The sequence below is a fragment of the Chaetodon auriga genome, chromosome 17 (genome assembly GCF_051107435.1).
Source record: "Chaetodon auriga isolate fChaAug3 chromosome 17, fChaAug3.hap1, whole genome shotgun sequence".
NCBI classification, from domain to species: domain Eukaryota; kingdom Metazoa; phylum Chordata; class Actinopteri; order Chaetodontiformes; family Chaetodontidae; genus Chaetodon; species Chaetodon auriga.
The window spans coordinates 19,243,114-19,256,172 of record NC_135090.1 but is presented as its reverse complement, the minus strand read 5'-3'; the positions used below and the strand labels follow the sequence as shown (position 1 = coordinate 19,256,172).

The window sequence follows — 13,059 nt, the reverse complement described above, 5'->3', positions numbered from 1 at the left end:
TGATTTTGATGAGTTCGACACTTGAATCACAAATTAAGGTAGCAGTTTGACATTTTGAAAAATCTGATTAATCAATTTCTTGCAGAGAAGATGGCAAGAAAGATGTCACTCTTGTGTCTGTATGGTAAATATGAAACTACAGTCAACAGCTGGTTAGCTTAGCTTTGTGTAAAGAGTGGAAACAAGGGGAAACGTCTCACCAGGCTCCATCAACGTTATATCTCATTTGTTAAATCTGTATGTGAATATTATGGTTCAGACCATTTCTTGGCCAGGACCACTGACTTCCCGGTATTTCCACAGCGGCGACAAGACTTACAGAAATAGGCATATTTCCCAGTATGTCAGACTGTTAAAAGCCAGTTACAGACAAAAGATTTTCAGTTTCATTTTTTGCTTGTTATGCAATATTCCCCCCTGCTGTTATTGTAAATGGCTCATTTTCCGTTATGCGCATCAGTTTAGGCGGAGAGTCACTCTGGGTTCCGATAATCTTCCATGTTGTTTGGGTTTCAAACGTCTGAGGATGTGTTGGTTGACAGCTGACTCACCCGCTGTTGACAGAGTTTGAGTTTTGTTTGGGAACGGCTGCCTCAACATGCTGCAGGTGCACACAATCTTGTTTAGTTTGAGGGAGATAGTACCAAGTAGTGAGGGACAGGGTATATTGTTAGATGACAGGGCAAAGCGACATGATCGGAGCTGCACATAGAGACTGTAGAGGCAGGGAGTCGGGGATGATGGAGTGATAGCAGAAAGTGTCTTTTTGTCCTTTTGTGTCTGTTGCTCAGTTTGTGTGTGAGTTTGTCTGGAAGTCAGTGGCTGTTGCTTGTGATGACAGGTCACAGTGTAAGTTTTTGTGTGGAGCTCCTTTCACGCTGAGACACACAGACGTGAACCAGCACTGCACCGAGGAAGTAGATGCTTTACCGGCCGTGTGTTGAATTGTTGAGTGCAGGCTGCACTTTGGAAATGTGTGCCCGGGCAGTCAGGCAGTCACATAATCAAATTAGCTGACTGTAAGTGAGATGTTTACATAAATGTAGGCTGGCCATGGTTGAGTAACAGAACAGCTCAGCACTTCAAACCACAAAACTGCAAAAGGTGCAGGGTATTGCACAACAGCACAAAATAAATACCTATACTAGTGTTTATGTTTTGTCCAGTGGTTTTGCCCATGTCTCATAAAAATGACCCTTGAAAAGTCTGTCATCTACTTAAATGGCATACAGTGGGCTTTGATTTGTGCCAAGTTTTTAAGGTCCTTCATATTAGATTTATTATCACTGCACAGAGGTCTGCAAGTGCCAGTGCAGCAAATTACACTTCAGCAATTAACCAGAAACTATGAAATTTATACATGAACTTGCATGTGTGAAGTTGAGAAAAAAAAAACAGATCAGTAATTGTGAAGCATATAAACACAGTTTTTAGATTTTAGCTGGTTTTCCTAACTTTTAATCAAAGCGTTTGCTTCCCTTGTGTTTCTGTCTTTGCTATAATTGCTACAGTCTCTCATGTGATGGGACCAGAGGACCCGTCACAGCAGGGGCCTCCAGTCCAGCTGCACTGTGTGCAGCAGTGCTGTGAGCATGGTGTTCACTGATGAGTGGGGAGATGTGGGGCCTCAGTGTGGAGCAGACTGACAGACACTTTGGGAAATGGGACAAAGTCTTACAGAAACTATGTCTGGAATGTGTTATAGAAAGGAGGAGAGAGGAGCTTTCATAACCAAATGAAATGAAGGTTAACATTTTAGGTAATCTCCCAGTTTATCAGTCATGTTTAATCTTTCGGCCTTGGAGATAATTTTCAAGGATGACCAAGCCGTAGATATCATTCACATCTACAGTATGTGCCGTAATTTAGCTCAGTAATTCTTTTTAGCTAATTTGGGTCAAGGTCATAGGCAGGATTGGAAATTATCACCGGCCTCTGGCCAAATGTGGATGAACTGGTGAAGTGGCAGGTGGATTTAATCAGCCTGTCAGCCACTGTGACACTGTGACCGCTGATGGACTATTTTAACGACAATGTGGGCATCATACAAGCAAAGTGTCTCAAACCTGAAAACAGCCCAGCAGTAGAAGCTGAACGTTCGCTTCAGAAGCTTCAACGCCATCGTCAAGAAAGGGAGGCCGTGATTGTGAATGGTTTTGCAAGTAAGTATTGTTTTTACCGTCATTGTGTTTCCTGAGTTAGCTCATTAACTTTAACACGGCAACATTGTGAAGCACTAGCAACACACCGTAGTCACAGCATAGCAAAATATTGCGTATACAGTAGCCCTGCTCATCATGACTTTGCCAAAGTTTAGTTAGTATGAAGAACAGATGACGTTTGATGGGGGTGTTTACATAAACTTAGGCTACCCATGGATGAGTAACAGAACAGCTCAGCACCTCCGACCACAAAACTGCAAAAGGTGCAGGGTTTTTCGCAACAGCTCAAAATGAATAAATATACTATGTTTTGTCCAGTGGTTTTGCACTCATGTCATAAAAACGCCCCTTGAAAACACCCATTGCATCCGGTGGGCTCTGATTTGTGCAAAATTTTCCACAAAACAAAAGGAAAGTGTGTATAGATGGAGTATGAAGGCAAAGCAAATGAACAAAAACTGCTGATGGAGGATCAGTGATGACGGCGGGATGTTCAAATAAATTTAGGGAGCAGAGACATGTGGTCAGCAGGCTAAGAGCTGATTAAGGTTATTCAATTATTAGGTTAATTGACTTCATTATAATGTTGGAATGATGTGTTAATTAATAAAATTAACCTTTAAACTGATCTCTGTAATCAGCTTAGCTTTGAATTAAAAATTAAATTAAAACTGGATGACTTTAGGTGAATAAATATTAAAGGTCATCTCCATCACTGGTCATGGGTCACGTCTTCCAGTTAACGTAGTTCATTCTGTGTTTTGTGCTACTGTACATCCTCACGTAGTATTTGAGAATTACAGTATGTGAGCTCAATTACAATATGGAGTTATTTTAGGGAGCCTTGTCATCGCTGTGAGGTTGACAGGCAACTGGTGGTGTAACTAGGAAGTCAGTGTGCCTACCAACGAAATAGTCCAACACATAAGCCCCAGTAAAATCACATATTGTCTGTTTGTATGCTAAGGGGCTACAAGCTGAAAAGGATGGGAATCATTGGTGTGGGAGACCTTATCATAACATGACCTTATCATTTTTAGGAATGTCCACATAGGCACGGAAACCCACAATGTACAGCAGATTTCCTTGGAAACAACCCAAAGTTAAACCGGTTGAGTGCCAGCCTTGGTCCTGTCAATAAGGGCTCACTCATAGGTGCCCCAGTGCATTCCTGTGAATGCACTTTGCACAGACCTGTTGACCTGCACTGCTCTGCCCTTCAAAGAATCTGGATGTTTACATCCCGGGTTGCATCCACGTTGTACCAGTGCACACATGTCAACAGTTCTCAGTCCTGTGAGCTCCCGTATTTGTAGAACACATTCTGCAGCTCCTCCCGTATTGTTCTTACTCCCTTATTTCCCCTCTGAGGACGGGATTAAATCTCTGAACTTTCACTGAACTACGTCAATCCAGTCAATTTAACACATCAAAGACATTTAATCTATTGATTCTACTTTTTACCTGTGATGGTACAGTATAACAAAGTGGCATGATGGTATTGTGCTACCTGTTACCAGAGAGGCTTTGAGAAAGTTAAGACTCTTTCAAACAACATGTATTAGAAGCGGAAATGTCAGCATGTTATGTGATCTGATTGGCCAAAGATTATCGGTCTCTCCTTGAAAAATTACTGAATGATGATTAATTCCATTTGAAATTATTTTCATGGACTCTATCAACAGAAATGTGCAAAAACACAGCTGATTGTATGAGACTATAAAACTATCTGCACAGATATTAGGAATTCTAGTGCAGAGTTGAGTCATAGTGGGCAGCGTTGTGTGTTATTGTTTTGGCGGGACTGCTGTGGGATCCATCCAGAGGGCAATGCAGAATTCTGGACCCCATCATGAACAGTTTTCTTGGCATGACCTTATACAGTGAAAGGCTGAGCTTAAGAGGCTGCTGATGGAGTATATAAAAAGACTTAACACAATGAGCCGAACCCAGAAGTTTATCACTTGGCAGCCATCTTGTCAAAACAGCAACCTGGACTGTTTGTACTGGTGCTCTGGTCCAGGTTGGCAGTTTAAAGCTGTGAACACTTGCTCAGGTCAGATGGTTAGCGTAGCTTAGCATAAAGACTGGAAACAGTCTGGCGCTGTCCAAGTGTACAGAATCTCAGCATCCAGCATCTCAGTCTCAGAAAGAAAGCAAGTTTGCTGACCAAAATGTTTAATTACTACTTCAAGTATCCAGATCATTACTTTTTGAAATCCTGTCAGACCCTTTTGGATAAGTTCCAAATTTGTTTGCCATCAGGCTTAAAACCCATTCTTTTTCTTTTTTTCCAAAGTCTCTGATGTGTTGGAAACCCAAGCCATTTACTGCACAGTAACCTATAGACTTGTAAAGGAAAGTTGGCTCAGACTGACACAATGGGCTATGAAGCTATTTGTGTACCAATGGACGAGCTGCTCCAGCTTGAACAACTCAAACACAAAACACTTATTCTAAAGACTGATGTATGGCTTTGAGAGGTTACATGCGTTAACAAATGAAAACTGAGATAATGGCATTGATCTCTGATGAAATGTCTTTTTTTTTTAAGTGACTTTCACACGAAGGAAAAGGCTTCGCTGCTCCTACACACCATCATTGTCTATCAACATTTGCCTTATGAGTCCTTCAGAAGGGATTTTCATTATGTGTTGAGAGAGACCGAGCGAGAAAAAAGAGTGACAGAATAAAAGCTTCATCTCCACCTGCCTAGCAATGTCAACAAACACAGTGACCAAGGAGAACAAAACAAACACAGATGCTCTTAATAACATGTCACATGCTACTGTAAGCCAGTGTCCCAATTTCCTAATGTGTTTTTCTTCTTCTGTAAATGCAAATCTGATTGATATCTGTCTGTTTGCACTGTTGGCTCAGGGCAGTGTTTTCTTAGATAGTGCAGTGTTTATTCAAGGTCCAGTATATGTGCACTTAATGTTGATAGTTAGAGCAGTAAAAAAAAAAATCCTCAAGCTGAAAGGGACATTCCTATCTGGGGCGCATTATTACTCGCAGAACCTTGCAACACTTTTATTCTAAATGAAAATTAGCCCTCGAGGAAACGAGACTGTCACCAGCCATGCTAGCAGCTCTGTGAGGCTGCACTTAGACACAGTGATACTTTGAGCTAAATGCTAATGCCAGCATACTCACAATGACAGTGCTAACGTGATGACATGTAATGTCCGTATGTTCACCATCTTAGTTTAACCCGTTAGCATGCTAACACTATCTTATTGGCGCTTAGCGTAAAGTACAGCAGAGCCTGATGGGAATGGCATTGCCAAATTGAATTTTTGACCTGATGTGTGGCAATCCACCCAGTGGTTGCTGAGATATTTCAACACCTGAAAATGTCGACCTGTTGGTAGTACCAGAGGTGAAGTCAGAGGGTCACCAAAGTCATTGGGATGCATCTTCTGGGAACCGTGATTGTCAGTGTGCCAATCTGTTGAGTAGATCTTGAGATATTTCAGTGAATGAGTAAAACTTTGGCTAGATGATGACACTAGAGAAGAAGTCAGAGTGTCACTAAAGTCATTGGGTTTCATCCTCTGGGGAGCCTGAATATGTTATAGCAAACTTAATGAAAATACATCTAATAATTGTCAAAATTTCTGAACCATGAATGTCTGTGCAAAATGTTGTGGGAATCCAGTGCTTGGTGAGATGTTTTAGGAGCAAATTTGTGGACTGACACTGCTAGCATGGTTAAAAATAACTGAGAATGTGACTCTTTGAAGTTAATTCTGCTGTTTTAAAGCTTTCACTGAAGTTACTGTGTATCTGAAGAGCACACCCTCCGGCCTCGTCTCATCAGACACTGATTAATGCTTGACAGGGTGAACTACTCCATCTGGAATGCTCTTAGGCTGTTAGCCGCTTCAACAAAAATGCAAATAATTACTTCAAGTACCAAATGGGCGTATATTTGGCTATGCATTTATTATCTGTATGCATGAACTGTATACATTTGTTATGTAATGTGTATATATTTAAAATCTATGGCATATGTGTTTTTCATCATTCCTGACTGAGCTAATTTAGGAAACAGAGTTCAAACTGTCCATAAAACTTAGTGTACAGTTCTTTGCGTTCTCAACATTCCCTGCAAACATGCATAAGAGCAAAGGATGACACGTCCCTGCAAACATGCATAAGAGCAAAGGATGACACGTTCCTCCACTTTCTTTGATTTCAAACTGGAGTAAAGTTGAATAAAGCGAACGAAGAGCAGGAGCAGAGCTGCAGACGCAACTCATCCTCACATTCATGTCTGTCAGCAAAGCATTTTTTGAATATCTCAGGGATATTCCTGTAATGCTTTTCAGTGCTTGTTGTGCTCCTGGCAGGGAGGGAGGCAGTAGCTGGGTTGGGTAGGACTGAGAGTGGGATTACAGGCAGACAGAGTGCTGAGAGATGCCTGCACAGATTCCCATAATCAGCTCTCTGAGAAGTGTGTCATCCCCTCTCCAGCAGAAGTGATGACAAATCAAATTCAGCGACGAGAATCGCTCGAGCTGCCAGTCTGACTTTCTCTTACAAAGCAGACACCAGGAGAGAAACATCTTCCTGCACCTTCACACTCCTCAACTTAAATCTCCCCTACAGGGTTCTTGTGGTGCTCCGTCATCCAGCTGACTTCTGGTGACCTTTTCAACCAAATCCTGAGTTTGACTCAGCCAGCTACAGTAATTAATCCCCTTTGGTTGGGCTGCAGCAGGGTTTCGTGAGATGCTTTGGCACAGCTGGGAGTGTTAGTTGGAAAACAGGGTGTGTGGAGGTAGAGTTGGGCGTTGGTTAGACGTCAGAAGTCGAGACCAGTCTTCCCCGCCCAGACGTTCCTCGTACATAGTCCTATTGTTTGCCTCCTGAGCTGGAGAATTCCTGTTGAGTCGAGGAGATTCCTCGCTGTGTAATGGGGTATTATGTTCGCTGGAGCTCTATTCAATAGGCTAATGAGTTATGCCAAAAGCTAATGTCTCAGGGGAGTTCCCTGCATAGAGCTGCATAGTTTAGAGGGTAAGTGCCATTGTGTTGGGTCCCGGGCCTGTCCGCATGCTGTTAACCTCTTCAGTGAGCAGGTACATGGAGGTATCTCCTTTTAGCACTGCTCCTGCAGAACCGGCAGCTTCATAAAGCCACGGCGGCTCATGACGTGTAATGATTCTGAAGATAAGAGCGGCCGAGCCAAGTTACAGAAGCAAACATGCAGCAGTCATTTTGATAAAGACAATCTGATAACAAGCTATGGAGTCAGTGTGTTAAAAGGGCTGCGGTGATATTTACAATTTTAAGGTACTTGTACTTAAGTATTTCCATTCAGAGGGAGATATTGTTCTTTTTACTCCACTATGTTTATTTGACAACTTTAGCTGCGTCTTAGATTTCAATTTCACATACAAAACACCTGAATTTACAGAAAATGCCTTTTTACTGATTAAACTACCCACCAGTATGTAAACTAGTTCCAGTTAGTTTTGTTTGCAATAGAGCCACTTTTGACTAGGAAGCATTACTCCAATTATTCAGTATCACTTGTTGTGTAACATGTTGTGGACAAATAACTTGCTGTATTGAGCATTATGCTGCTTTCCTGTCGACTTGACAGCATTTCCTTTACAATCCCAAGAGAGCACATATCAGCAGATGTGCTTCCATTAACAGGTTTGTCTGGCTGCACAGACTAGCGTGCTCTGTACCTGTAAAGTGGGATTAAATCCATCTGAACACATTTCTTGCGTGTCATCTAAACTTTGTCTCTATTGTGTCCAGACTGTATCTGCAGTCCTGACTGTCTCACATCCTAAAATTGTACAACAAAAAGTAGGTTTGTCTGGAAAATATGACTTCAGTGTTATTTGATTAGAATCTGCACGCAGGAGGACCCGGCAGCTTTCTTTCAGTGAGCCCGAATCCACCATGGACTTATTTGCTAAATGGGCTGGATAGATAAGACTTTTCAACCAATTTGCTTTGGATTGTTCTCCGCTGCCAGTTCAAGCGGCGCTGCGATGAGCGATGGGGACGGGCGCATAGATGTTTGAACTGAACCCAAGAGCTATTTATATGACGTCTATTACAACTGAGATGTGGAGGGGACAAATCTGACAGATTGAACGGCTTTAATCTGTGCAAAGTTTGAGGAAAGTGCTTATGATGATAGAATTAACTTTTTAAGAACTGTCTGCTTAAATCATTGTCCAAAAAGGAGTTTACTGCTCCGCTGTTGGAAGTTTTACTTTTAATCTGTGCTCACTGGGTGAGTCTTATTAGGGTATTATGGAGAGAAATGGTTTTGCTGTCCACTGAAATCCATGTTTGGTGGATTACGCGTTCGTCTATTGGCTGAGAAATTTCTCCATCTTGGTCTAACATGTATTTTAAAACTGATTTGATTATCTCAGAAATACACTTCCTGTAAAGTTGGCTTTTTATGATTTGGTGTGTTCTTTTTGGCAGCTCCAAAAGTGGCTGAATGAGTGATTTACCGGAGCATAATGAAGCTGATTTATGAGCCAAGATGAAATTAAAGATATCCGTGGAAGTGCCAGGAGTTTTGTTTGCAGTTAGAAAGACAGATGCAAGGCCCCTGCAGGAGGAGTGGTGAAAGGTGATTAGGGGACAGCAGCTGTAACCAAAGGCCCTTATCTGCTGTAATCGACAGAAGTGAGCGGAGAGGCCAAGGCAGGTAGTTAAGAGAATAACGCAAGAGTGAGTCAGGCTTAGTTGAATTTTAGCTGAGTCACTTGTCAGCAAAAGTTGGAAATGCCCGAGTTGGAAGGTGGTAGATATCAAAAAGTATTTTAAAACAAAGGTGATCATTACAGAGCAGAAAACAAACACTGAGCTGCATGTGTCTTTGAAATCCAAGCCGCTGGAAGCAGCCTTAAACCCACTCTCAGCTGATGTAGAAATTGCAGTGTATGCTCTGGTTTGGCACGGAGATGAAAGGGCAGGGTTAGCTCGGTTTTATTGCTCTTTGCCTTGTTTTGTTCCACATCGACTCTGTTGTTGTCACCTCTGAATCTGCCTCTCTCTCAAACTGAAGGTTCTCAGAAGATCTTCAGTGTCTTGGTCCGTCACTTCCTCTGTTCCTGATGAAGCACCTACAACTTCACTGTTATCTCAGGTCAGTGGTCCATTTTAGCCTCAAAGATCTGATTCATCGCACATAAAATACAGCACAGCACATGAAACAATAAGGATGAAGCAGCTGATCGGTTGATTTTAAATAAAGTGTGTAAAAATTTATTTAAGTTTGGCCAAAATGTGGCACCTTGGTGACAAAACATTTCATAGAAATGACACAAGTGTGATGGACCAATATGGCCATCAAATTACAACATGTCAAAAGAATAAATAAATAGTAGCAACAATGTACATAGCATATTTAGTGACAACTTAAATTAGGATAAATGCAAAGATAACTCCCAGCAGCTCCTGTACTGCATAGCTCCAATAACCTGCGTCCTGACATACAGGAGACGACCTGTTACATAAAATGCAGTAAATAGTTTCAGTCAGTGAAAAACTGTCTTGTGTAAAGCAGTGACACAAGACACACAATCCCTTCTGTGTTGACATAACGGTCTGTTTTTGCAACTGTATGAGAAAAAAAAATGCCATTTTGAAATATAATAAGTAGGACTGCCCTCATCCATATACGGCAATGATTTTTATTTTCTGTAACAGAGGGATTTATGTGAAATCCTTCTATTAATGTCAAGTTTCTGAAATGGTGTTTGGTGTTTTTTTTAGTCCAAAGGAGTAACCGTGTCTGACCCTGACACCTATAAGATCAGTGAGTGTCCTTGGTGTAGCAGACCGGGGGCCAAGTCCTCAGTTCAGCTTATCTTCTTTCACCTGAACTCCCTGCATTGTCTCTGACCTCGTTCATCCGTCTGATGAAGTGCAACCAAGTCGAGTTGTAAATGCTCTGCAGCAGACGCCCGGTGACGCCGCAGCCGTGGAGCCAACATGGAGTGAGTTTGCCGTCTTCTACAGGGCTCCCCACTGGCAGATGGCTTTAGAGAAGGGCCCATGGTTATGAAAGCCTTTCCCCCTCTGTGTGACAAGGTGCGGAGGTTATCTGTCTCCTTTAGGAGGCCGTGCTCCCGCCCTCCCATGCTCTCGCCCTGTGGCGCTGTCTCGCCCTCCACATCTCCAGCAGCAGGCGGGTTTTCAACGCAGCCCTGACAGCTGGAGGCGACGGCCGTTTCTCGTCGCTGCGCTTCATCCTGCAGACAAAGACAGACAGCCGTCAGACATCCGAACCATCGATCTCTCAGGTGATGTGAAAGGTAAACCTGGAGCTGGGTGGATTCACACTGTCACTCACAGTCAAACCACTAAGTAGGCCAAGTATCAGGGAGAACACACTTTCAAGTGGTTCGAGCAGATTGAAGTTTATGTTTCTAATTATTAATGTGTCAAAGGGCAAGTATGGCGCCACAAACACTGAGTGAGTCTGAAACATGATGGCACAGGAGTGCAGCTGTGGCAGGCTGGCTGATGCAGCTCACTTTAGGTAAATTCCATACAATCCTAGAGGTTTCAATGATGCTCTGTCATCATAATATACAGGGGATTCCTTACTCGAGGGTTAATCTTGAAATTTCTGCCTCTTAGACGGGTACTGACTTTCTATATCTCAGGTTCACTGAGTTTTACTCGTGCAAAAATGATGCTCCTGGGATATTTTGCCCTACAAAAGACCTCCGTGTTGCGTGAGGTTATAATTACCATGTCCGTTTATTTTGCAAATACAGTTCGAGGTATTCTCCTCCTCCAGTGTGAGCGGGTTGTCTTACCTCTTAATCCTGCCCGTGTCGGCTGCCAGCTTGTGCCTGCACGGCGCCTCAAAACAACCATCGCCCTCGGCGGGGCGGATCACCGTGTCTGGCAGCGTCCCATACCTGAGAGCGAAAGCACAGAAAAACATGAGAGCGGGATCACATTACGATTATTCAGCTCACAGTTTCGAGACATTGAGGGCCATTAAAGAGACAAAACTTGTCCTCACATGCGATGGAAACTAGAGCAGAAATGATAGACTCAGGCGAGTTCTAGTTCCACTGACAGCAAATATGATCGATGCTCGGCTTCTTGTTGTCATCGCCGGTTCACGAGCTGTTTTGAAGCTGTGATAAAATGCAGGTGACACGTACCTCAGGTGTTTTTCCAGGCGGCAGAAGTTTGCGCAGGTGTTGTCGTTTTCGCGGAAACACTGGCACCGGGGTCCGCTGCTGGTTGCCATGGAGTCTGCGACCGCACGCCGGGTCCTGGGAGCGTTGCCCAGTCCGTAGGAGACCACGCGCCTGGATGGAACAGCGGAAATTAACGATAAAACCCGAACGAGTCGGGCTAAACGCGTTCTGTTTGACCGTCAAGTGCGTTTAAGATGGCTTATTTCACGCATTAAAGTGAAAGTAAACTGCACTTTACTCTCAGAGAAACCTGCCAAAACTTAGCAAAAAACGACACTTTCCCCAAAAACGTTATCTTAACGTTAATGTTTGCTGCTATTCGTCAAATTATTGTATTTCAACGTATATCCAATATTTCCAAGAAGCAATTTATGTACTCTTATTTTAGCCGAAAATAATCTAATTCTGCACTCAGGCTGCTGAAGACAGTTAATAGTAACTTACTCAGGCGTGTTGACCCAGATGATGTCCAGGTGGCAGAAGTAGACGCACTCCTTGTCCAGGAAAGTGGCGCAGGAGCAGCGTTTGGTCCGCACATGCCCCCCCTGGGTGGCGGTGGAGGCGGTAGGTGTCTCTCCAGCGGGCGCTGATAGGACTGTAATTAAATCGTCGTTATCAAAACACTGCGTATAAAGCTATTATTATAAAGTTACATGTCAGGAAGATGCATAAAGCCAACGTGTTATCCGCATAATTGCAGCAAGATTTTGTTCTGCAGCTTTGCAGAGTTTGGATTCACACTTAAACTTCAAAAAAGCAAATTAAGTGATTAAAATATTGCTTATGTTATATATCCAAAATTGGTGTTAATGGCCAGGTTAAATCGCTGAAATTAGACACTTTTCTGTTCGGGGGGTACAAAAAAAAAAAGAAAGTTACCTGTGCACAAAACCCAGGAGTACATCACTGATAACACGGAAATCAAAACGTTTATATCCATTTTCCAGGCTCTTCTAAAACAAAATATCACCCAATAAAAGTAATAATCCTCCAGAAGTGGAAAATGAATCATCCGGTGTGTGTTTCGATGATCGTCCTCAGAGATTGACGCAGGAGCGCAGAGTCTGGAGTCTCTCTGTCACTGTGGGCCCTCATGTGCAGCCCTTTGACTTTATACAAGTGCTCCCCACCTCCCCTCCTCCCCCCGCAGCGCCGCACAGCGCTGTCCTTTGGCTTGGACCCAGACACTGATGTTTGTCAGTCGTTGTCGGCTGATAAGCAGCCGTGCAGGCCAAGTGGAGGACTTGGGTCTGAGGTGGTGGATGGGGGAGACGGCGGGTGACGGAACGCGACCTGAACCACTCTCCCGTCGGACTCTGTGGGTGAGTTGCAGTTACACTTCTCTTGCAGCAGGTGGCAGTCAGGCGACAGGTTTAATCTCCCCGTTTTCATACTGAAATGTATCACAAGGTAGAAGTGTAGGAAGTACAGAGTTTAAGTATTCTTACATGACTCAAATCAAGTGGAAGTGAAATGACATCTTTTGCCGTAAATTGAAATTGAGATTGTAGATAGAGTATTAAGAACACTGAAAAAGACAAGTACACATGTTTTTCAAATTACATTTGAGGATGGAAATTGATTTTGCGAGGATGACCTGGTTCAAGTGGCAGCATGAAAAGCTGCAGACAAAACCACTCAAAGCATAAAACGATGTTAAAAACAGAACGAGGAAAAAATAAACC

The 13,059-nt window shown here is 43.1% G+C and overlaps 1 protein-coding gene across 1 annotated transcript; it reads right to left on the bottom strand.

Annotated features, from left to right (window-relative positions):
• Positions 1–9,389: 9,389 nt before the first annotated feature.
• edn1 (endothelin 1) lies at positions 9,390–12,476 on the bottom strand. Its single transcript, XM_076754830.1, has 5 exons — positions 12,254–12,476; positions 11,819–11,969; positions 11,336–11,485; positions 10,979–11,083; positions 9,390–10,405 (listed from the first exon to the last, which is right to left on the bottom strand). The coding sequence occupies exons 1-5, from the start codon at positions 12,384–12,386 to the stop codon at positions 10,267–10,269; spliced, it is 678 nt and encodes a 225-aa protein (XP_076610945.1). The 5' UTR covers positions 12,387–12,476; the 3' UTR covers positions 9,390–10,266.
• Between the last annotated feature and the right edge of the window lie 583 nt (positions 12,477–13,059).